The following is a 27,072-nucleotide window of genomic DNA, read 5'->3' on the forward strand; positions in this document are numbered from 1 at the left end:
TTTTATGACCACTATTAAAACTGTAACACCAACAATATCAGTAGTTTCCATTTCAGTCAGCAATTGCTGGAGTATGAAGGATTTCATTTTGTTTCAAAGAAATACTGTATAAATATTTTTAATGTAACATGCTTTTAATATAAGTTCTAGACTGAAGAATATTTGGTTTGTTCCAAATTGGAGTAAGACATTCTAGGCATCAAAAATTCTAATAAAAATCCTAAAATCTGTCTTCTTTCATCCAGCATTCATGTTGATTTGCAAGGTTTAACCACACCGAGAACGCTTAACTACCTACAAATGAGGCAAAGACGTTAAATGACATATACCACTCCACTGAAATAATCAAGAACAGAAGTGGTTCGTTCTTTCCTTCCAGATCTTTGCATACTACTCTGGTCGGACCACTTCCAAGTGTGTCACCTGAACCTTACATTTCTCATTCAATACAACACTTCTGCTTTCAGTCCAGAGGCTGCTCATCAAAGAGTTCAGAAAAGTGTGATAAATGGTTGGGGAATCTTTTGCCAAAAAAAAGGTTAAAAGACTTGTAGAAGAAATGAGAAAGGGAATGGTTTAAAATAGCTGTTAAGGAAGTATTTAGTGTAATAGCAAGGGGTTATCACACAGGAAATACCGTGATGGGCACTATCCTGTGAAACAACACATAAAAGAAGATGGAACTTGGAAGAATAAAAGCAACAACAATACCAACGCTTTCTTATTACTCCTCTACAAGCAGGCTCAATAACATTAACCTCTTCCTGAACAGAAAGTCTTAGAAATTGTGTAAATGGGGGTGCAAAACCATTTTTTAAATTCTTTTGATTATTCTTAATAAATTACTTCAAAGAACTCCACAAAAGAAAAAAAAATCTGCAAAGTTTGCACTTTACAGATTTGGGGTCTACAGACCTTTGATAGAAAATCACTGCACCTGGCAAATATTCCCACTCTACAATCTTCAAAACATCTTAGTTCAACTTCCCTTCAGAAACCAGAAACAAGTAAAAATACTGGGGTTTGGTGAAGTGCTTTCATACATATCACCAATTTAGGTGTCCTGGACAAAACGCTTAACAAGGCTCATTATTATTAGAGAGTAATTCCCCTATATACAATGCCACTTTCAGCTTACATCCATCTGTGTCATCTGTTACAGGTGAAGGGCAGAGCGGGCATGGTTTCACATGACATGCAATCTGATATAACTGCACAGCATCAGCAAAAGGGATCTCCCACTCCAGTCTGATACAAAAGAAGTAATAGAGACACATGGCTGAGGTCCCACTTCCTATGCAGCGTCCAACTCTGAGTTACAGCCCTCAGTTCTGCTGACTTCAGTGTAACGTGAAACGGCACCCTCAGAAGTGAGAGGAGTCGAAGAGGAAAAGCTGACGGCAGGAACAGGCTGAGCCACATCTACATGGGGAGCAAGGTCTCACAAACATGAAGTCAACAAGGCAGAACTACTGTTTTTTAAGTTAACTGTGCACTAACTGGCCAAGACTATTTCTAGGCTTCTGTCCACAGAAAAAGCCGTCTCAGCTACAGAGGGGAAAAAATAGCGGGGAATTAATTTAGTCTTGCATTGTAAAAATGGACATCTCATAACTAACTTGTTTTGTTTTTTTTTTTTTCCCCTGAAAACCAGATATGAGTTTCTGATAGTAGAAGGAATTCAGAACAGCCTCAAATCTGAAACAACCTCATACAGGCTAGAATTACATACGCTTTTTCTTTTAACTTTCTCGAGCATGACTACATCTCCCTTCAAATTACAAGAATGCCAGGAAACCTTCACAAGGCTGGAGCTAAAGCAAGTGGCTTACTGTATCGCATCTGTAATGACACTCCTCCTGGGTCCTGAGCAATTATAGTGAATTACTAAAGGACGTGGTAAAAAGCAATGGAAAAAAACTGGATTTAAATTATCACAGGACCTCATGAAGAGCTGGGAAGGGCTGAGCAAGGGATGGAAGGAGATGGAAAGGAACAGGAAGAATGGAAAACTGAGACTGTATATTTGACTTGTGGAAATAAAAGGAAAAGATAGATCAAACAAACAGTCTGTGGGAGAGGGGAAAACACGCAGCAAAGGTAAGGAAACTGCAGGTGACTTGTGCAGAGGCTGGGGAGAGCTCAAAGTAGGCAAAATTACTTGGACTCGAGTGGGAAAACCATGATGCTGTCAAAGGGAATAGGATTTAGAATAGGTAATTTTGAGGAAAACAGAACAAGAGATAGATAGAAAAATACAGGAAGAAGTACCTGACCAACACAGGACATCATTCTCAAGAGTGAGAGTTGTGGGCTCCTGTTCAGCCTCCTCTGCTCAGCAAGCAACAGACACTTTCAGATAGTGGGTCAACCCTCTTAGTGCTAGTCCACAGGTAGCATAATAGCAGCTATTTTCTACAAATAACAGCAGTCTCAGTAACTGGCATCAGCTATTCCACCACCTTGAGCAGGAAGGCAGTTGAGTTAGAGCTACAGCGTCCAGCTCTGCTAAATTAAGCAAGCAGCTGAAACGAATGGAAGGCAGAGGTCCTTGGTAAGACCAAGCACAAGAAGGACAAACTAACGCCCTTTCACTGACCAGTGTGTACCTTTCTCTCTGCTTTGTTCTGGCACCAACATAATCAGTAACTACCTGGTAAACCAAACTGAGACTGATACAAAAAGGACCCCAGTTTTTGGGTTGGGAGGGGTTTGGTTTTTTTGTGAAACGGCTGCTTGTCAGCTGAGTAAGTTCCCCAGTTGAGTTCCCGGGCCGAATCAGACACTTGTGTCAACAGAGCACAGAGCAATATGAAGGTAAGAAGCAGTGGCCAGGGAGAATCACGGGCTGATTTTTTTTTTTTTTTCCAGCACTGCTGACCTAACCTCATGTCAAACTGCAGTTTTAACGTTTAAATCCTTTATGCCTAGTAATGACAGACAAAGGAGCTTACACATATGTCACAATTTACTAACAAGATTGCAGCTTTCTGAAGAAATAACTGAAGACCATTCTAAAGTATACCATGAAATGGAAAAACTTTTTTTTCAGCGATATTAAACATATCATTAAGTGACACTATTAAAAAAGTATTGTTTACTAAAGGATCAGTTTAGCTGAGCTAAATTGCCTAAACCACACCAAACTTTGCCTTTGAAGTGGAGTAATCTTGGTTCATAAGAATTATTTATTTCACACAAATCCAAAAAATATTCAGGAAGCATGACTAAAATTTAGTATCTACATTGTTGCTCTACTCAGAGTTACTTTTAAAATAGCCTCAAAAATTCAGATTTCATTAATCTCATATAACATTTTCTCAGACTGTAGTAGGCTTTTCTTCCTTGCAATTCCAAGAATTCCACCTGACATTTGAAAACTTAATTCATTTTTTGCTTTTCACATTTTTACAGCATGCTGAGGTGTGGGCTTCACAGAATTAGGTGTGCACTACCAAGTTTCTCTGTGTTCAGTTTGCCTGGACAAAGAAATCAGAAGTGAGTGCCAGGTTAAAAAAAGGATAAAAAGATGAGGGAGTGGGTAATTCTGTTCAGGAAGTTAAATCCGTTTTCAGCTTTGCCACCAGACAGCAAGACAGCAAGTTTGAAAACAGCAAGACTGGATCCTTTCAGAGTCTTCTTTTAGGATAAAAATAGTTTTAGCAATCTGTAGAAGAGCCTGTACCTGAAGTTCTCCACTACTTTGAGGATACCTACTTAAATGAGATCTGCCCTTGGTCATCTTAGTCTGAAACATGGAGAAGACTGAGCAGATGAGTGGAAAAAACAGAAGGCACCAATACAAAAGAATCACCATGTTTTGCTACCAGCAAAGGGACTTAACAGAGGAAAAACAGTAACACAAATTCTGTTATCACCTTTTAAGTCTCATTGCTAAGAATAAGCAAGTTTTTCAGCAGGTCATCATGAAACAACTTATATTGTTATTGTGTTAATAACAAAATTAAAAATACTTTTATATTAGTTATAACAGTATGAGACAAAAAGCATGCTCCCTTAATTGGCAAGGCAAGACAATGACCTCATTTACTAAAAGTTTTTGCACTTACCAGTTGCATGTAACAAGCTAGCTTCTAATTTGTGTGGAATTCTTGGAGGAATTTTCATAGATGCACGAATCTGGTAAAAGCTAAAACAAAAGTGATTTGCAACACATGCAGTACAGTGTATCTCATTTACTATACACAGATACATACAATGACAAAGTCAGGAACTGAGAGTGAGAAGGAGGAACAGGGTAAGGAAATCTATGAAGCTTAAAACTGCCTTAGTCTCACTCTTCATCCTGTTGGGTTATTTTCATAATCCTTAACTAGAGCAGCAGCCAAACATGTGAATAAAAGAAGGAAACCTCAATACAGAATTAGTCTTTCCACGCCCCACAGTGTTGGGGCAAATATTTATGGAGATACATGGTAAACTACACAGGAGAACTGATATGAATAAAAAAATCAGGATTGTCAGCTACACGACAACCATGTCGGAAGGATCTACCATGTAGCACATCTACAGGACTGCTATAGCCAGTTCTGCCACTGAAAGACCTATTCGTGAAACTGCAACACGCCCCCGCCCCCAGGATCCCCAGAAAACACACTGCTTACCAGACGCTCTCTACATTGCTTGTGGCCACCAGATATTAAGAAGTGCAAATAAAGTGTCACACTAGGCAAAATAGGTCAGTACTTGCAATGTTAAGACATAGTATTATTGCCTTTATGCTATCAAAGGCAGGAACTGCAGGCTTAAAGCCTGAAATTAAAAAAAAAAACCACGAAAGTCTTTGTTTTCTGGGTCTCTGCCCCCATCTTTACACAGTTTTTAATCCTATTCAGCTCCACACTGTTTCCAACTTTGATTTTCATCTATGAAATCCCTAATTGTCACCCATACTGATTTAATGGCAGTCTTCACATGGCACAAGCACCCATAAATACACTTAGATGACATGTTCTCTCCATCTCATCCCATTTTCAGATAATTTTTTTTTGTCTGAAGGGGTTAGCTTCAGCTCCTCAGTGAGCTGACGTGACCTACCACACAGCCTCACAAACACTAACACCAACGGAAGGGAGGGAGCAGGAACATTCACAAGTAGAGAGTAGGAAGACAAAAATGCCTTTTTAGGCAGAAGCATGGTGTTAAATGCCTTTATGAGCATGCAATTTACCCTTCGTTTTCCACTCACAACGTACATCCATTCACAGTCTTATGGCTCATTTTCATCACCCCCACTACCCAAATCCAAACTATTCTAATCTGTTGTGTTGTTCTGATTCTGGCTTCTAACACTTCAACTAAAGCTGACCATCCAGGACTTCACTAGCAACTGATACAACTGTGCACTAGCCTAACAATCAACCCATGAAAAAATTCTTAATTTAATCCTTCCCCAAAATTAAAAGTCAATTAAAAGTCAAAGAATGCTTTATAACAGAAGATACTTAATGAACGAGTGATATTGCTAGAGATAAGAGATGACAGCAAAATGATTCCGACCTTTTAAAAATCAAATAAAACTTAACCTATTGCAAACTAATAATTATATATTTTGCTTTTGGAAACCCACAGGTCAAACATGATTCCATATACACTTCTTAACTGATTCATAAACACTAAATGAATTAATTTTGTATTGGATTAAAAAAAAATAATTAACATTAAGCTTTCACTGTTGTTTTCTCCAAGAGTGTAAGGAATTGAGGACATAAAGAGAACCCTCTCAACATTAATCCAGGAGGATGCAACCTAGCACACTGATGTACTCCTTTTCTCTGGGTCACATGTGACTTCCATCATTCAATTAGTTACTCCTTTCACCTATACTGAGGACACATGATACATTACAATGTATAATGGGCTCCGCAAGGAGATACTTTCCACCAGCCCCAGTTTCACAGTGTAATTTATGAATCCACATTAAACATTTCTCAGGAGCCTTACGCCCTACCACTACAAGCTGCATCTTCCCATGATCCAAATGGCAGAGCATACTGCTTGTTACTTCAGGTATTAAGAAAAGAATGCAGTATTGTTGGTATAGTTTAAATTAAATATTATGTCTCAGTAGTTCAGAGACATGCTAGACATTTTACTTCATGTCCTTAACCTTCTACCAAACTGGATCGCTTTATTAAACTTTAAAATATCCAAAATCTGCATCATTCTCAGTTCATGTTTAGAACCACAACACAGCTCTACAGACCATAAATTTAACTAAAGCTTAACAAATTTACGAAATGTGGACATATCAATGAATTAGGACTGTAACAAGGTAAAATGAGAGGCAAAAGCAAAATAAAAACTGTGCACTGAGCAGAAAAAAGGTGCAATGTGATATTCCTATTACTTAATGCAGTAAGTCTCGTTTGCCCTAAAGATGCTATTAAGTGACTGTTTACAACCTGGGCCTCAAAGAAAGCAATCAATAGAATTGTTCATGCTTAGAATGAAATTTGTGAAACCAGAAGGCTGCTAGGACATCCTTCCTTTTCCTATTATTACTTGCTAGCAATTAATCAAAAGCAGATTATTCTACCCTTTATCCAGTAAACCCTTTACCTGCCTGACATATTTTAGTTTAGGTTAATGGGGAGATGAAGGTCTATTGTTTGCTTGTTTGAGACAGGTGGCTTCGATTTTCAGCAGATTTATACTTTACGCAGTTTATAACATAAAACATACACCTGTTAATCTGAATAATAAAACCCTGTAGGAGTTCAGCTTGGGGTAAATAAGTAAACATTAATTCAAAACCTTGTGCCTAGACGTTTGAAACAATTATTTAACTGCATCAAGATATTTAAATAAGAAAAACAACCTCCTGCACTGTATTTACACAAATTATTCACTGCCACTCATCTTTAAACGCCATATATATTAAGGATCTATCTGCCAATGAAGACCTATGATACTTAAACAGGTACTTTACTCACAAAGGAATTACATTTGTAATACATAAAATGAGGAAATGCTTTCTAAAATTAAGATATACATTCCTCAATTTTTAAAAGAAATTTCAAAAAAATGCATCAAGCCTCGTCACTCTCTTCCCCTCAAGCCCTGCCCTTCCTCATTTCCTTCCATTTCTGGTTCAACTCATCAATAAATTTGTGTTGCAATGCTTCCTTTTCTATTTAAAAAAAAGGCAAACCAAAACCAAGTCACTCTCAACTATTTCCCAGCTGAAACATAAACACTACTTGGTCCTCATATACACAACTGACCCATAAACCTGATCTATTCTATTGTATCTGCTTGGACCTCCACATAACAATTCAGTATCAAGGACTTGTTACTCACCTATCCCATTCAATTATCCCAAATATCCTTAAAATACTCTGTAAATAAGATCTGAATACAATCAACTCTCCATTATCTTATGTAGGAGAGAATGAAGGTACCCTGGGTAGTGGAAAAACCCAGACAATAATCATGCTACAGAACATGCCACTGATGGTACAGCAAATACGCACAAATAGATGAAATAGCTCGGGTCTACCAATGCCTTCAAACCCCAGTCCAGCATCTTCTGAGAGGTGACATGTGCAGACCTAATCAGGCAGTTGCAGGCTTAGCACTACAACTTTTCAGAGGGTGTAACAGTTTAGGTCCATCTAAAATGCCTTCCTGAAGCCCACAGGAATGGAGAACATGGTACAAATGTTTCAGTGGCATGGCCAATGCTAAAGCAAAGTCAGTAAGATTCACATGCCCAACCAAAGCATTTTCTCTGACGTGTACCCGTAGTCCCAGGAACATAACAGAGGAATACTCAAACTGACCCTGCACCATTTTGGCTCCTTCTCAAGTCCTGACTCTGACAGCAATCTGGAAAAAATGCCTTACTGATAATGAAGACAGGGTCTCTATGTTCATTTCAAGATTTATGTAAAACTGTTTTTCCAGAGAAATATTTAAAAAAATAGATCAAGCTTTGCAATCAGCATTAAGATTCCAGAAAAGTGTTGGGGTTCTTAAAGCTTAGACTAAGAGTGATTTTTTGTGAAGATTTTTGAAGAGTAATTAGAAAAAATCTGTGTTATAACCTGTCCTTTAATCTCTCTTTTGACTGCATTAAATGAGGAAAACATCATTTCCAGATTATTAAGGGTTGCAGTTTTCAGATACAAAGAAGTCAGAAATATTTTGACAAATATGCCTTAAAGCTACTCTCCCTGTTTTGAAGAATCAGTGGTATTCAGAAAGGTGGTATACTATAAGAACACACATTAATCACCCATAAAAACAGCAGCATGTGTCAGTGTAAAGACATTTTGCTACCTTTTGATCCATTAGCTGAAGCAGGATAGCTGAGTACTTCACTAAACAGAGAATAAAACAATAGAAATATCACCAAGAAGTGTAATCTACAATATGATAAAAAATGCACTAAAAAATGGACCAGAAGCAATAACCTAATACGCAGCAGTTGCTAGATTACCGTGATAGATTATGCCATGATATTTAGAACCATCACCTGATAATTCAGCAACATGCATTTGGATCATCTTTGATGATACAACTACGGTTTGGCATTTTAAAAGCCTAGGCTACAATGGCAGCTAATGAAGTGGAGTCTTAACGTGAGTCACTACAGTACGGGCAGTGCAGGGAACAGATTTGGGATAAACAGCAGACTGACAATTGGATGAAGGTCTGACATCACACAAAGAAAAGATTTTGTTTGAGTCTTTAGCACCATTTTGTCAAGACAATGAACAGGTTACAGCTGCTTGATGTTCATGTTGCTGATGTAAGAGTGATTTGAAGGACAGTCTCTAAAGGGAGACTGAGCAAACTGAGACTTAAGGATCCTTAAGCATCAGAACAGGTTGTCCAGATAAGTTGTGGAATCTCCACTCATGGAGGCTTTCAAGACCTGAGAGGACAAAGCTCCAAGCAACATCGTTTGGATTGAGTGCTGACCCTGCTTTCAGCGTGAGGGTGGACTGTATGACATGCTGCTATCCCTTCCACCCTGAATCAGACTATGACCCCAGAGGTTAAAAGAAATCTGTAAAACAGGGTTCAGCAATTTACAACATGGTGACCGAAATGCAAGAAGTACATATGGTTGGGAGCTGGTACACAAAACAAGTTGGAGAGACGTCTGTGAATACAGCATATTCCAGCTCCTGGCTTTCCTGAGTCTAAAACCAGGAAGACATTCTTGCGTGTACGCAGGAAAGATACTTCTCAACAGCTGATTCACTTGCTTCTCTGAAAGGTGGCACCTTCCAGTTCCTATTAAATTTCCATTGTCATAGACTTCAGATAAAAAAAAAGACAATCTACAACACTGCCTCTAAAAATTTGCCAACTTCTCCTTCTCTAAATGCTTCAAGCATTTCCCTTTACTTATCTTGGCCACAGACATGAGGTTGAAGATGAACACCAAATCTCTTGATCTGGTTGCACTGCTTAAAAGTTTTGTCCTAAAACAGTTCCACATCCACCCCCCAAGAGGTACCTTTGCATTTGCTTCACAATATGCGAGTTAGTCTAAATATCTGAGATGTTTACTGAGAGAGCATACACAAGCAAAGCCAAAGTCACCAATGGAGAGCTTATAAATATCAAGAAGTTTTCTGCCAACTTGTCTTCACAGTCTTTCTTCAGTAAATAAATGTGTGTACTTGCTGATGTTCATTTATCTCATTTGGTCCCCAAATGCAAATCCATAACCATGCTATTAAAAGGTTCAAGAATATCTGGAGCTTAGTGTCCTTACTACAGACCTTATAAGAAAAGGTCTTCCGAAAAACGTAGTTAGAATTACTGCTCTCCTGCAGGCAGAGGAGACCTCTACTGTCCACCCTGTATGAAGCTTTAAATATTTTCCATCAAGCTGCACTAAAATCTTGAATATTCAAAATCTGACATGTGTCAGAAAATGCTTTCCCACACAGGAAAATTGACAGGTTTCTTTTTTCACTGGAGTCATCATTCAGATGGCATAAGTAAGTTTTTTTCACCACATTAGTTGAAAAACTTTATTTATAATAATAGATTCACCATAGAATCTCAGAATGGTTTGGGTTGGAAGGGACCTTAAGATCATCTAGTTCCAGCCCCACTGCCACGGGCAGGGACACCTTCCACTATACCAGGTTGCTCAAAGCCCCATCCAACCTGGCCTTGAACACTTCCAGGGAGGGGGCATCCACAACTTCTCTGGGCAACCTGTTCCAGTGCCTCACCACCCTCATGGTGAAGAATTTCTTCCTTATGTCTAATCTAAATCTACCCTCTTTCAGTTTAAAGCCATCACCCCTTGTCCTATCACTACATGCCCTTGTAAAAAGTCCCTCTCCAGCTTTCCTGTAGATCCCCTTCAGGTACTGGAAGGCTGCTATAAGGTCTCCCCGGAGTCTTCTCTTCTTCAGGTTGAACGATCCCAACTCTCTCAGCCTGTCTTCATAGGAGAGGTGCTCCAGCCCTCTGATCATCTTCGTGGCCCTCCTCTGGACTCACTCCAACAGGTCCATGTCCTTCTTATGTTGGCGGCCCCAGAGCTGGACGCAGTACTCCAGGTGGGGTCTCACGAGACCAGAGCAGAGGGGGAGAAACACCTCTCTCAACCTGCTGGTCACGCTTCTTGTGATGCAGCCCAGGATACAGGTGGCTTTCTCGTCTGCAAGCATGCACTGCTGGGTCATGTTGAGCTTCTCGTCAACCAACACCCTCAAGTCCTTCTCCTCAGGGCTGCTCTCAATCTGTTCTCTGCCCAGCCTGTATGTGAGCTTGGGATTGCCCCAACCCACATGCAGGACCTTGCACTTGGCCTTGTTGAACTTCATGAGGTTCACATGGGCCCACCTCTCAAGCCTGTCAAGGTCCCTCTTGATGGCATCCCCTCCCTCCAGCATGTTGACTGCACCACACAGCTTGGTGTCGTCGGCAAACTTGCTGAGGGTGCACTCAATCCCACAGTCCACGTCGCCGACAAAAATGCTACACAGCGCCGGTCCCAATACCGATCCCTGAGGAACGCCACTTGTCACTGGTCGCCACTTGGACATTGAGCTGCTGACCTCAGTTCTCTGAGTGTGACCATCCAGCCAATTCCTTATCCACTGAACGGTCCATCCATCAAATCCGTGTCTCTCCAGTTTAGAGACAAGGATGTCGTGCGGGACAGTATCAAATGCTTTGCACAAGTAGATGACATCAGTTGCTCTTCCTTTATCCACCAATGTTGTAATCCCGTTGTAGAAGGCCACTGAGTTTGTCAGGCCCTTAGTGAAGCCATGTAGGTTTAGCAATAACTGGAATGGATTTTGCTACCAACAAAAAAGGAAGTGTAGGAAGTAATGGTTGTTTGACTTTTTAATGCTCTTATATAGAGCCACAGGCAGTAATGTGTGCAAATACAGTCATAAAGGACAACCATTATTAAAAAAAAAAAAAACAACTCATGCATAAAAAAAGTGTATGGGCTTTTATAGAGATAGCTGCACGAGCATTTACTTGAAAAACCACTTACTTTGCCAGCTAAAGTACATTCCAAGGGAAACGTATGTCCTGAAAAAGCTTTATAATACAACTCATCATTGAGGTGAAACTTTTTTGCAGTTCCTCTCACCAGGCAGAGGCAAGGACAAAGTGCACACGGCAGAGTCCTACCTTTACTCTTCCATGAATCCCAGTGCGCTCACTGTGCACGTGAATGCACTCAGTCACATTAACAAGAGCAAGCATTGAACTTCGTGGGCTGCAAAATTCACATGCACATTGGGTCACCTTGCAGGGCAGCTTCTAAATTTATCAGTTCACCAAACGAAGGAACAGCTGTGACCCTGCCTATGCAAAACCTCAGGGGAGCTCCTGGGATCTACTCAGTGCAAGGCCCCATTGAAAACACACTCTCCACTGCAGACCACCACTAAGACTTCTCTCCTTCTCCATTTTCCAAGGTGACAGAGCAGTGGCTCAGGCAAGCATGCTTCATTTAGCATACTGGGAAATGGAGCTGGGGATGCAACACTGCTTTGTAAATACAGAATGTGGCACTGAAATGAGGAACTGTGAGAAAAACGGACGGAGGAGAGAGTGTCCTGAGGAACAGGCAGCTCTGGAGGTAGTGAAGTAATTGTAACAGCTGCATCAGACTGACCCTGGCAGAGCTGTGTCTTCTGCAGATCTACAGATCACACCTCTTCCCACAGAAGCAAACCTACACCAACAGAAACTTCTGCTGCAGTGAGAGGTTGAGTCAGCAAATACTGAAAGAATCGAACAAAGAGAGAGAACGTTCTTTTACTTCTGTTCAACATCCCTCTGCCCTACAAGCTAAGCCCCTTGCTACTAGAGACCCTACATTATTAATTCTTTCTTAGATTTATAAAAATCCATCTTAAAAGCATTAAAGATATTTAGCATTTCACACAACCAGTCACAAGCCTATACAAACAAATGCCAGCATACATGCATTCTTCAAGGCAATCTGAGTATTCTTCTGATGTTTAAAGCATTTCAAATTATCTTGGAACACAAGTACGCTGTTTTAAATATTACTACAAATTTGTCAGAATTATTTGGAAACCTCATAGGTATTCTGCAAAAAGGCAATCCAGGCAAAGGCACACAAATAAGGGGCAAAGAGGAAAATCAGAGAGGGAATAAAATAAGGTGTAAAGGAACAGAAATAAGAGAATATTAAAAAACCACAGAATAAAAGCACAGGCAATGAAATGCTGATTCTCGAAGTGACAAATGTAAAAAGAGAAGAGAATTGGTTAGACTTAAGTTCCTTAATTTTCCCTACCAGGATAAATGCACAGTCCTCTATAAAAATTTAATCCTATCAAACCCCCCTGGGGCCCACAGACTACCAAATGGCCACAAAAATAGTTACAGGGCTTATCTAGACAGGGCATTATTTAATACAGGGGTAGAACACACAAATGATTCTTACCTTGCAATCACTTTGTAATAAGTACTTCTAATATGGACCAATATGAGATTACACTCTACTATAATTGTGGGGTTTATATCTTTTAACAAATTCTAATTCAGATACTTGAGCCGCAGAAAAATTATCATGCACAAAAAAGACTTTGTTTAAAATCTTTTATCAATCCTTCTGTGAAAAATCCAGGTATTTCCCAGCTGGCTAACATATTTTTATTAAGATAAATAAAACAAAGGGCAAACAGGAAACAGATAAAAGGTTCCCATTTATGTGAAAGCAAGTTTCCTTGAAAGTTAATTACTTTAAAAAAGTACCTCACACGTCTATGGCACACATTATATATATCTTTAATTGTTGGCAGTAAAGATATATATAAATAAAACATTTATTAGACCAAAAGTTTGATGATAATTATTTGGGAGACTAATACCTCAAATAAGTCACAACAGCTTGTTATGAAACAGGATTACGTATGTAAGACAGGAGACAGGGGAAAGTAAATGCAGCTGAGGATTTTGCCTTATTATGAACATTTATTTAAAAACTTGAAAGAGGAATGCTCTCAAATAAGTATTGTTTTCTTGAAGAGCCATATAAACATACAATACTACATTAGCTCATATTTAATCAAATAAATCTTAACTTAAATTAGTCTATGTTTGTAATTTTAGTTCCTCTTTTATTTCCTGTCATTACTGAAGGGAACAAGAAAGAAATCATACTATATTACCATGCATCTTTAAACTATAACAGCTCTGTGAAGCTCATCTTCAGGGTTAATGATGTCCCTTATATGACAACTTTCTAACTCTATTTAGCTTGAAAGTATTTTTCATTTGGCTTTTTGGTTCAGCATACTAGCCTCACAAATGACACATCACAAGTGTTTAAGCACTGCGTGGCTTGAATGTTTTGGTTTTCTGGGGACAAAGGTATGGAATGTAGAGTTTTCCTGGTAGCCAGGGTCACAATTTTTCAAAGTTCCACCCCTTGCAAACAGGCAGCAGTTTTTACTCAGAAGCATCATGACATGTTAATTTTGAAACCAAGGTTTAGCAAACACAACAGATGGGAGACCAGAAGACAAGTCTCACAACTCATTTTCTGGCATTTGCTGGTCTTTCAAATTCTTTATGTTTTGCAGCTGTGCAATTCTGTTACTCTCATCTGTCAGTAATCAAGTTGTATTGGGTTTGCGTGGCAAGGTTTTGGTGGGAGGGGTGGCTTCTGTGAGAAGCTGCTAGAAGCTTCCCCCATATCTGACAGAGCCAATGCTAGCCAGCTCTATGACTGACCCGGTGCTGGCCAAGGCCGAGCCCATCAGCAATGCTGGTAGCCCCTCTGTCATAACGTATTTAAGAAGGGGGTGAAAAAGCTGTACAGGACTGAGAATATGTGAGAGAAACAACTCTGCAGACACCAAGGTGGGTGAAGAAGGAGAGGGAGGAGGTGCTCCAGGTGCCAGAGCAGATTCCCCTGTCCCCCTGCAGCCCATAGAGGTCCACAGTGGAGCAGATATCCACCTGCAGCCCATGGAGGACCCCATGCCAGAGCAGGTGGATGCCCAAAGGAGGCTGTGACCCTGTGGGAAGCCCATGCTGGAGCAAGCTTCTGGCAGGACCTGTGGACCCGTGGAAAGAGGAGCCCAGGCTGGAACAGATTTGCTGGCAGGACTTGTGACCCCGTGGGGGACCCACACTGGAGCAGTCTGTTCCTGAAGGACTGCACCCCATGGAAGGGAGTTCCATGGAGCAGTTCATGAAGAACTGCAACCCATGGGATGTTGGAGAAGTTTGTGGAGAACTGTCTCCTGTGGGAGGGACCCCATGCTGGAGCAAGGGAAGAGTGCGAGGAGTTCTCTCCCTGAGGAGGAAGGAGCGGCAGAGACAATGTGTGATGAACTGACCACAACCCCCATTCCCCGTGCCACTCAGGGGGAGGTAGGGAAAATTGGGAGTAAAGTTAAGCCCAAGAAAAAGGGAGTGTTGGGGGAAGGCGTTTTTAAGATTTGGTTTTATTTGTCATTACCCTACTCTGATTTGATTGGTAATAAATTAAACTAATTTCCCCAAGTCGAGTCTGTTTTGTCTGTGATGGTAATTGATGAATGATCTCTCCCTGTCCTTATCTCAACCCACGAGCCTTTTGTTGTGTTTTCTCTCCCCTGTCCAGCTGAGGAGGGGAGTGATAGAACAGCTTTGGTGGGCAACTGGCGTCCAGCCAGGGTCAACCCACCACACAAGTATATAAGCTTTACAATTCACTTTGCAGCTTATTTTAATGAAAGGCAATCTCGGTTTTAATAGCAAATACATCATACATTCAACCAGAGATGGAAATTCATGTACCACAGAGAAAACTATTGCAAAAAATCACAACAAAAAAGCTCATGTGAACTGTTGTGTCTTATGTAAGATACATCAAATGAAGGTCATCACTCTTATTCCTTACCAACATCTTCATCTTTTCCCCTGTAGAAAGCTACGTCATTCAAGGAAGTCACATTAGCTCCTCTAGTTCAATTTTTTAAATTAAATCATTATAGTTTCAAAAATAACATACTGCTCTGAGATGTTATTAGGACACTAAGGAGGAAAAGTAGTCTTTCAGAATCAGAAGCATCTATCTTTTCTCCTTCAAGCAATGCATAGTTTCATGATTCATTTAAATCAGCTTAAGACAGTGCTGCCAACAGTAGGTGCAATCTGCAGTCCAAAACCCCTTTTACATGTTTTTGCCTCTTCTCAACCAAGTTTTGATGTTCCAGCAACTGTATGGTAAATTGAATCAACATGCTCATCCACCTGGAATGGGAAAAAACCAATCCAGTAGGAGCTATTACAGAAGGCAGGACTGCACAGCCAGATGAGAAAGCGAGACTACTCCCTTCAGTGATGTGACATGGGGTTAGGTCAGGCTGAGCTACTGGTGAGACTCCACACTCAGAAATAACGTGAAATTGTACTGTCACTTCCTGTAAACTATTTTTTTCCTCAACTTCAAGAGTTACAACTCTAAAAAGATTGAGAGAAGCACATCTGCCCACTGTGTACTGTATTTATGCATTAATTATTAACATAATTCTTAAGAAATAATCTCAGAGAATATTAATAGAACAGCATTAGAAGCAAACTATGAAACGTTAGCAGCAGAAGTCAAGATGTTTCTCTAAATTTCAAAATTCACATTCTTATTAAGATGATCCTAAAAGCTCATGAATGTCAAAGAGTAAGACGAGCATTCAAGATTTGAAAGCAAGAGATCCCAAAACACTCTACTTCCCACCCCTTCATGAAAATTAAAAAGTTGCTGTTCGTGGATAGACTTTTTATTTTTGCCACAGTAGAGCCACCTCCTACAGCAAAAATATCCTCTGTCTCCTAACACCTACGCCATCTAGTACACAGCAGCAAATATACCCTCAGAAGAACAAAGTTAAAAATCCAAACTCAAGAGTTAACCTTCTGATACCAGTTTAAATAAACTAAACACATTACATGGGCACAAACAGACTAAGTAGCCAAAGCTCTTTTTCTCCTGCTAGGTTCCAAAAGCTGGATACCCCGAAGACACACAGTGCCTATTGAACCTGTTCAACAAGTGTAAAAAATTAAACAAGCAAACAAAACAAAAAAATATTTTTCTAAAGTCCACATTTTGTCAAAGGCTTTTATTTTGAGAAAACTGTAATGAACACTGAAGAAAACTTCAGATGGTATCCACAGAATCACAGAATCACAGAATCAGTACGGTTGGAAAAGACCTGTAAGATCATCGAGTCCAACCTGAAGAAGAAAAAAAAAAAAACCACACCAAAAAAAAAAAAACCCACAAAAAAAACCCCCACAAAACCCACGCCACACAACAACAACAAGCCACAACCCACCCAACACCACACAGCACCATGTCCATCAAGCTACATCCCACAATGCCACATCCACACGCTCCTTGAATACCTCCAGGGAGGGTGACTCTACCACCTCCCTGGGCAGCCTATTCCAATGTTTCACCACTCTCTCAGTAAAGAACTTCTTCCTAATATCTAGCCTGAACCTCCCCTGGCGCAACTTGAGGCCATTTCCTCTAGTCCTGTCACTAGTCACTTGGGAGAAGAGACCAACACCCACCTCTCTGCAACCCCCTTTCAGATAGTTGTAGAGAGCGATAAGGTCTCCCCTCAGCCTCCTCTTCTCCAGGCTAAACAACCCCAGCTCCCTCAGCCGCTCCTCATAAGGCTTGTGTTCCAGACCCCTCACCAGCTTCGTCGCCCTTCTCTGGACACGCTCCAGCACCTCAATGTCCTTCTTGTAGTGAGGGGCCCAAAACTGAACACAGGATTCGAGGTGCGGCCTCACCAGAGCTGAGTACAGAGGCATGATCACCTCCCTGCTCCTGCTGGCCACACTGTTTCTGATACAAGCCAGGATGCCGTTGGCCGCCTTGGCCACCTGGGCACACTGCTGGCTCATATTCAGCCGGCTGTCAACCAACACCCCCAGGTCCTTTTCCGCGGGGGAACTTTCCAGCCACTCATCCCCAAGCCTGTAGCGTTGCCTGGGGTTGTTGTGTCCGAAGTGTAGAACCCGGCACTTGGCCTTATTGAACTTCATCCGGTTGGCCTCAGCCCATCGATCCAGCCTGTCCAGATCCCTCTGCAGAGCCTTCCTACCCTCAAGCAGATCAACACTCCCTCCCAACTTGGTGTCGTCTGCAAACTTGCTGAGGGAGCACTCTGTCCCCTCATCCAGATCATCAATGAAGACATTAAACAAGACCGGTCCCAAAACTGAGCCCTGGGGGACTCCGCTTGTGACCGGCCGCCAGCTGGATTTCACCCCATTCACCACAACTCTCTGGGCTCGGCCATCCAGCCAGTTTTTTACCCAGCGAAGAGTGTACCTGTCTAAACCATGGGCCGCCAGCTTCTCTAGGAGGATACTGTGGGGAACAGTGTCAAAGGCTTTGCTGAAGTCCAGGTAGACAACATCAACAGCCTTCCCCTCATCCACTAGGCGGGTCACCTGGTCATAGAAGGAGATCAGGTTGGTCAAGCATCCAAAATAATTTGAAATAAATTGTATGTAGGAATGTATTCAGGAAAGGTAGGAAACAAAGATTGCTGAAGGGAAAGCATGCAAAAAGACTACAAGATGAAAACTGAGAAGGGCAGAACAATATAATGGGGAAAAGGGAAAAAGTCCATAGAAGAAGCACTAAACACGGTAATAGTACTGAAATGCAGATATGATCATCAAGGTGATACTATGATTTACTGTATACGTACACTGAGGAGCCTCAATCTTACCATGGGCATGGGTATCTGAATCCTTGTGTTCCCCTTATGAGGCTAACCTCCTGCCACGGCTCCCTGTAAGCTGGGATCTGCAAAACCCACTGAAGAAAAATGCAGGTTCTCCTTGGGGAGTTGGAAGCTGGGGGTCTCTGCCACTCCAGATGTCAGCAAACTCACCTTTCTATCATCTCTTCCCTCCTCCTTTCAGAGCTGACCTATGGAAAGGGACTTGGCATTCTGGGGGTGATTAGGGCCCTTTCCCCAGCAAATATCAGGGATAGGTCCCTCTGTCCTCTGCAGTTGTCCAAGTCCTTCTCTTTATCGCTCATGCAAGCTGGCATCTGGGAAATCCCGCCCCTTCTCATAATAAGGAAATACCAAGAAAAATGTCTTGAAAATGAGACTACACTTTTACAATATAAGGATTTTTGCAAGAAATCAAGTTTAAGGAGTTCTGTTTTCCCCTTTTCCTCTGCCCTGTCCTCCCAGACACTCATTCTTGCCCCTCTGCTGCAATATATTGCCCCCCTCAACTACACCAATGCACTACTTGCAGAGCAATGCTGCAAATTGGACCTATTCAGCAGCTCAACTTACAGCAGACTGCTACAGCAGCTCAGCCAGCACAACTAATAGGACAGTGCACTGCAGTGGCACGAAGCAGCCAGCAGCAAGGAAGGTGGAAACTCTGCAAACTGGCATTGCCAGGCAAGCTCTGTACCTCCACATGAGAGATTAGGGAAATTAGAATTGACATACCTGACATCTGTCGTAAGTCTATATCCTACGGGCAGGGGTGCCAACTGAGAGGAACGCAGAAGTTCAAACAGCGGTTTTGTTTCAAAACATACTAATCTCTGGGCTGTGCTCACTCAGCAGATCATACTGACATAGTGGCCTCTCCCGTTCAAGAGATGTCTTCCTAACACGGAGGTTGAAACTGTTACAGATATTTTTCTCAGGATGCGGTCCAGCGTTACAGTTAAACCAGCCCAAAAGCTAGTTGGGGACAGAAGTAGGGAACCCATTCCTCCTGTGTATTTTCTACTCCTTCTGCACTAGCAGTGACAGTTATCTGATCTGTGGAAGGTGATCCAGAGAGATAAAACTGGCAAAACCAGAATCATATTCTGTGGGTTTTTTTGTTTTTCTGCTGGCTTACCACTTTGAGCTGGCCCACCGTAAGGTAGAAGAGGATTACTGCAGACACACAGGAAGCACCAGAAGCAGGGCCACCCTGTTCAGGCCACTGCTATCGAACAGATCTCCTTACCTGTAACATCTACACCCTCAGCACAGTGCTCCTGCCAGCTTAACCCACTCTCCGACTACACTGCTGCCAAAAGCAAGCGTGTCTTATTGACCACAGAACTGCATGACTGCAAGAGCAAACAAAAGAGAAGATGACCGTGCATATCATACCTTTTGGCAGACACGTGCAGTTGTACTGGCTCAAGCCAACTACAAATCCATAGATGAGATCACTGTTTCACAACAGATTCAAGTTCATGGTGCTTCCAGTGGGCCATGCTGGATGCACTTTCTCACCGTCTCCCTCCACCAAAACCAGTGCTCAGGCAGTTAGTTACAGAACCAGCCATATCAAAGAAACTGGCACAGGTGAAAAATACACCTTTCCCCCCATCTGATCACCTCCTATAGCCTGAAAGTTACTTCTGGCATTAAAAACACATGAAAATGCACAATGAGTAGCAGCAGAGGTCTTGATCATTTAGCGTATGGTAATCACTATTGTTCTGGAGAAATAAGAAACATTTTAAAAGTAATTTTAAAACTTTGTGGCAAAACAGAGTTATTTATAGATAAGCATGAACATGATGCTCCAGCCTGGAGTGCCTCTAACCCTTTGGAGGTGTCTTGAGCTTCCTTCCCAACTGCCAACACCAGTCAGAATCTAGGAAAGGGAGAACAAGTGGAGGGGGACGAAATAATGTAAAAATAAATAAAAAAATCTGAGGAGTTACTTTATATGGAGTACAGTAATTGGCAGGAGGTTTAAGGAATGAAAGAGGAAGATATTTTGGAGAGAGCACCTGATTGAAGTGGAGGCAGCAAGTCCGAGTTTGGTGGTGGGACTGAGCCTGGTCCCATATTCAGATAAAGCTATATGCTCTCTGAAGTATGTGATGATCCAGTAAACTGCTGTTTGAGATTACAGATACAGGTATACATAAAGGTATGATTAGATGTATGTGCAGCAGAAGAGACACAAAAAGACACCGTACCAGAAGCTTCTGTTGTATCACGAGGCAGTCAAGACTTTGGAAAACAGAGGGAGCATCTTTCTCTCTCCCTTCCTTCAGATAGCTACGGATGGCAAGCTAACTTAAAGAAATAACATAATCACCTTTCTGCTGTAACTATTATGTGTACTAACCAAGCACATATAAATAGGGCAGAACACTTAGGAATGACAGATTTTTCTCCGTTTTTTACTACCATCACACCAGGACAGACCTGAACTGTAAGCCTACGCAGAAGCTACACACTTCTGCACAAAAGAGTGCTAACCCATGACAGAGTCTCAAAATTAGCAATTTTAATGACTAAACATGTATTTAATGCAAAGCTAAAACTGATACTGCTGTCACATGCCATTCCAGAACACTGAACTCAGTAATTAGAAAGAGAAAGTTCATACTCAAGAAACCATTATGCTGATGTCTTCAGCTAACACCTACTCCCATTCTACCTTCATACTACACAGAGACGCTAGCTATATTGTTCTACAGATTTAGAAAAATGGGCCTTCTCCAGAGAAAATCCTTTTATACTCAATACTGTCTTACACTGTCATTGAATCCCTCACTAAACGAAACTCACTGATCATGTTTCTGCTGACAGTCTTCATGGCAAAGCATGCTGATATACAATCTTTACTTTACAGTGAAATGGTACCTGGTCTTACATACACAAGACACATCTTTCTTTGATCACATAAAGAAAGAAGGAATTCCATAGACCCTCCAAATACAGTCCTCAAACAAGGACAAATTACATAAGCCATATCACAATTACCTATAACCTTGCTGTCACATGAAATAGCTGCACCTATCACAGTGCTGTCAGGCTCCAGCAAGACATTAAGATGGCACGACTACACACCTGAGCTCTTAATTTTTCTGTTCTTAAGAACCAGAATTTTGCTGAAATCAATGCTTGGACGGTATGGGATGACACTAGACAGCTTTAATACTGAGTTGACAAAAAATTTTCAATTGCAAAATAACAATTTCAATTGCAAAAGTTATGATGATTAAAATTTCCAAAAGTACTACATGGGTCTAAGAGCTAGAATGTGAACAAAATTCAGGTGATTTGAAATTTGTACCCAATATCTGATAAGTCTAGAACATGCAATGAGCACCCAACAACATTTTACAAAATTTAAGGTATACTTTTTGAACCAATATGGGGGGGATGCACGAAAAAAACCCAACACACCTAAGTTTTCATGTAACATACCTCCAGGACAACTACAATTACCAACTGTTAGTTATATGTCTATGAATAATGACTGAAGAAATAAGCACCTGTACATCTTTGCTCCTCAAAAAACATACCTAAAACAGGTGGCTTCAGGATCTGATTCAGTTTCTTAAGTTGGAGGCTAGTCTTCTAGGAATTAACACCAGTGGGCGGGGGGAAGGGACACACACTGGATGGGATGGGATTCTCTAGGCTTCAGAGTAGAAGCCCAATTTACAATGGCTCTAGGTGACCCCTAGATAAGCTTCCCTGGGTGGCTAGAATTCTCCTAACACAGGCATTGTACTCAGATATCTGAAGACAAGCAGTACAATCTCCCCACGTCTTCGGTTCCACTCACATAGCTAAGGCAGAGTATACTTCAAAAGTTTTAATTTCTCAGCTAACTCAAAGGAAGCTGTGCTCAATCTTCCACTTACTTTTCCAATTCCTCAACAAATACAAGGCTTTTTATTTTAAAAGACAAGATTCTGAAGTACCATTATATGGGATTTCAAATTGTTACTGCTCTTTGGGACCAGACCATGGCATTGGACTCTCCGACATCCTGCATCAGAAGGGCTAATGGGATATTTGATGATAGTAATTTTTAACTTCTGAAGCAATACCAACTTAAAATATGACTTCCCCACTGCTCATTCCCAGTCTTACCCATTCTTGCCTCAGAGCAAGCAGGACCTCTGTGTGTACATCAACTGTTGAACTACAATCAGAAACTGATGCACTTTTAAAAAATAAAAATAAAACCAAAAGAAAAAGTATTTGCAACATTTTTCCTAGGCAGACTATTCCCTTGAGTTTACAGCCCAGCCCTCCAAATCTTAAACCCATATTACTGCTATTTGTACTATTGTAAAACTATACGCTGAAAAACAGAGCTCATCTTGCAACTGTTAAGACAAATTTGACAGCTTTCTTCTCCCTTTGTAAAGACTGTATTACATTAAGTACAGATCACAGTACAATACTTCAGAAAATAAGCGACATGTCAGAAGACAATTCACAACACTTATTTCCAGAAGGCTGTGTCATACAGAAATGTAGTTTGAAAGTAAAAGTATGACTGGACTGTATGAATTAAAAAGAAAACCAAACAGGTGAGCCTGAATGTTCCTAGTCCCTTATGAGTTTGTTATTTGATCATATGGTAACAACACAAAACATTAGCAGAGGCTACTTCTTTATTTAAGGATAAAATGTTTTCACTCCTGATGTAGCCAGGAGAAAGAAAAGTGGTCCTACTAAATGTGTACTCTTCAAATTTTTATTTCTTATTCATAAATTATAAACTAACATAGACAACTCACTGGATGAAGAAAAAAATACAACTTTTCATATATTGCATTATTTTTCATTAAATTACTGTGTAATCATAGTAAGATTCATTAAAATTCATACTCTGATTCAGTGTATTTTCTTTTACGCTACATTACACAACCACACACACAGAAGCATGAAATATCAATGCTGCTCAGATGCATCAGTAAGCATCCTACGTGGAAAAAACATAAACCTATGGAACAGAAGTATACCATAAGGCTAAACTTCCAGTAGTCTCTGCACCTTAAATTCCTTTGACTTTCAACGGGACTTAGGTTCACAAGCAACCTAGTGCTACTAAAATCCTACCAATAACGTAATTTCAGACATGATACACCTCTAAAATCTGCTAAAGTCTCTTCTGTGGAAGGTATTTAATATTCTTCTTGCACCTGTTAACCAGTATCTATAAGGCAAAAGCACTTTAAAAAGTGTGGTAGACTTACATTATTAATGTAAACTCTTGATGTGCTTTTGCAAGAATCTTTTAACGCAAAACAAAGTCAAACAACAGATAACTAGACACACTGAGCAGAAAGGTAAACCTGCAGCTATAATAAAGAGCTACTGTCAATACTTTATTTTATTTGCACGGTTCATAGTCTACTCAACAACAAACTTAGTAATGGTTATTTCAGCTAAGTCTAAGTTCTGTTTCTGAAACCCACAATGAAACAGCAGATATTCTACTTCACAAAGAAAACTGCTACCAAAAAAAAGACAAAGCACAGATATAGAGACGTGACTATTGAAAATCATCTAAATCCAGCTTTGGCCAGTTGTGTGTACATGCATATTACCTACAAAATAACAAATGATTAGTGACAAAATAAGAATTTAAGATTGGGATTATAAGAACGCACAGAGATAGGGAAAATGTAGACTAAAGCTGTTTTCAAAGTAGACCTTGCAGCAATGTGTATGCTATGCTAAACTAGAAACCATCATGTAAGTTTCTGTAGCCCATTAGACTTGCCAGTTCAGAGGTGAAAAAGCAATACACAGCTCCAGAAAAATGAAAACCTAATCTTCTCACATTTGAGGGTTACCAAGAAACTTCTCTCGCTACCCACAAGAAAGGTGTAATGCCCAAGTTAGACATCAGGATGCATCACCCATGGTGGAACGCTGCACGTTAAACTGAGCACTACAAAGTACTGTGGCACTTTCAATAACCAGATGTTTGAATTCAGAAATGCTCAATACATTTATATTTCAGTTCAGGATGTTGACACATACAAAACATGTATGTAAATGTGCAGGGTAAGCATCCACAGCAGAAAAATGAGTAAGACACAACTTGCTCTTACAGTAACAATGTCTTTGAAGAACAGCATTGTAAATAACATTCACAATCATCAGGAGGCGGTGGCAGAACAGAAAGTGTTACAAGTAAACATCCCAAACTTCTGTTACAAACAGTGCTAAAATTGCCACTGGTGTCCTACAGTCTCCTACCTGCACAAACTTTTAAACATCAGGAAAAGATAGGTCAAAATCACACTACCAGGACACCGTATATTTAAACTGTCCATCTAGAGCTGATCAACAGCACTGGTATAAAAAAACCAAGAATGTGATGCCTTAAGTGCATATGAAAATTTTTCAAGAGAACATTTGTCATCTGTTCTATGTCCAAAACTGATTTTCATTTCAGTTACCTGGAACAAGCTTGTTGACAAAGTATTAAAATGTTATTCTTATTAATGATCATTATAAGTAGGCAGAATATGCCTTTCAGTAATAAATCTAATAAATTGACTAGCTGTTGTGCAAACACAGAAGAGTCCTTATGCTAAAGGACTTAGCGAAATAAGAGACAACATGTCAATGAAAATATAAATACGAAGGAGCAGTGACACAGACACAGTCATTGTCAGTGTGGCAAAAAATTATCTCAGGAAACAGCTTTTGTCCAAAGATAATGGCCAAACAGATAAAAATTACTCCTCCCCATCTCCAGCACAAGTAATATAAAACTGATTGTACATGTCCAGAAATCCCAGACTTTGGACAGTGACTCTCATCACAGAGAAACCCTGCATCTCTACTAGTTCTCAAGTGTATGAGACTTTTTTTTTTTTTTTTGCTAAAATATAAATGTATTGAGCAACTATTTTGCAGATTTTTTCCAAGAAGAAAATCAGTATGGAAAGATGAGCATCCTGGTTTGAAACCTAAGTGGGAAATACAGCCTGACAACACTGCTAAGCTGCTGGCAGGAGTCAGGCAGCATAACACAGGAAGGAGAGACACCTTGCTTTTCCAAACTATGCCTGCTGCTACACTCTCCCTATTACAGCTCGGGATACAACTGGCCACCTTCTGCCACAACACCCTGCTGGCTCATGTTTAATCTGCTGTCTACCAGGACCCCCGGGTACTTTTTTTGCATAAGTGCTTTCTAGCCAGAGACCGCAGACCTGTTATTCAACCCCATCTGTAGGATTTGCATTTGCCCTTAACTTGAGGATCCTAACAGCCCATTTCTCCAGTTTGCCTAGATCCCTCCAAAGAACATCTCTATTCTCCACGGTGTCTAACCATTACCTACAATTTGTTATCATTCAAAAACTTGATGACAAGACACTCTTGTCTCGTCATCCAGGTTGTTAATCAAAACACTAAACAGTACTGACCCAGTATCAACAAATTAGTCATCAGCTGCAAGTTGGACTTCACACCACTGAGGACAACTCTTTGAGCCCAGTCATCCAACCAGTTTTCCAACCAATTCATTCTCTACTTCTCCAGTCCATACCTCACTCAAGTTGAGTTATGTTTCCCTTTGTATTTATAAAAGGTCAGCACTACAAAGCCCAAATCTAACTGGAGCTTTTATAAGCTAAGATGAAAAAAAAGCCTTCAATATCACAGGTCCCAAACAATTGCCTTTCTTTTATTCATTTTGTCACATGATACTCACATATCAATCACTGTTTTGGTGAAAATTCCCATGATCACATCCCACTAGTTTAAAAAGGAAAATTATGTGAAGCCTTATTTGAATATCGCAGTAGATTAAAATAAACCAACAGAGCTACCTGGAACAAGTTTGTTTTTAAGCAAGTGACACAGAGTTTTAAGAAAATATAATGAAATAGCTGTATTAGGTAAGGATACTACTTAACTGTTCTTTAACTATACTACATACTTCTGAGAATTACAGCTACAGTGCAACTTTCAGAAGCTAACCACCAGAATCACCACAGATACAGGTACAACCTTTCTTGAACTAGATGAGCAGCAATGAGCTACACATACAGACAAGTCTCATAAATGAATGAAGTGTCTGCTCTGTGTATTTCTCCTCCACCTAGAATAATAACGGTTATCTGAAAGCAAAGAAAATAAACAGTCTCCTTTAGTGAATCGGTTAAGAGAATAACATGGTTATAACAGTGAGTCTGTTACAGGACGCCTCTGGTAAATTTGATCTTGAGTGAAATACTATGAGAAATTTGGGCTGAGTCTGCACTACTGATTGGTTTATATAAGCAGAGTGGTTTTGAGGCACTTTCCCCAATGATCCCCATTTGCTGCATGCTGATTCAGTCCACTGAGAACTTTCCACATATATAACCTAGATGTCTCCTGGAGAAAGCTAAACTGCAGCCTCTGAACTACATGTCACAAAATACACTTCAACCGCTGGGGGGACAGAAAGGTCTGAACCAATTACTGGTATGAACAATTTCAAAATACACTCACGATGCAAAACATCTGGTCCAGAGGATGAGACTAAATCTAGTCTGAAGTAACCCTGGAACCACATAGACACAGGGACGTCAACACTGCTTCTAGTAATTAATTCCTAAAGTACCAAATTAATTGTTAGTGTAAACACAGTCTTAAGTGCTTCTGGCAATAGTGTCACTACAGAACCAAGAAAACATGCTACAGTTGGATGCAACAGCTGGCAGATTTCTTCAAACAGTTAAAACCAGGAAGAGATTATAATGGTTTTGATTGGACAGTGGGATCTGTGGACTCTACAGAAAGGGGGCTGTGG

General features: G+C 40.5%; 1 protein-coding gene across 1 annotated transcript in view; it reads right to left on the reverse strand.

Annotated features, from left to right (window-relative positions):
- FAM135A (family with sequence similarity 135 member A) overlaps window positions 1-27,072 on the reverse strand; it is an 81,697-nt gene that overhangs the window by 48,337 nt on the left and 6,288 nt on the right. The window contains exon 3 of the mRNA XM_059830984.1: window positions 4,071-4,150. Within this exon, the coding sequence (XP_059686967.1) occupies window positions 4,071-4,150 (80 nt within the window). The remainder of the gene's footprint in view (window positions 1-4,070; window positions 4,151-27,072) is intronic.

This window comes from Gavia stellata, chromosome 2, assembly GCF_030936135.1.
Source record: "Gavia stellata isolate bGavSte3 chromosome 2, bGavSte3.hap2, whole genome shotgun sequence".
Classification (NCBI taxonomy): domain Eukaryota; kingdom Metazoa; phylum Chordata; class Aves; order Gaviiformes; family Gaviidae; genus Gavia; species Gavia stellata.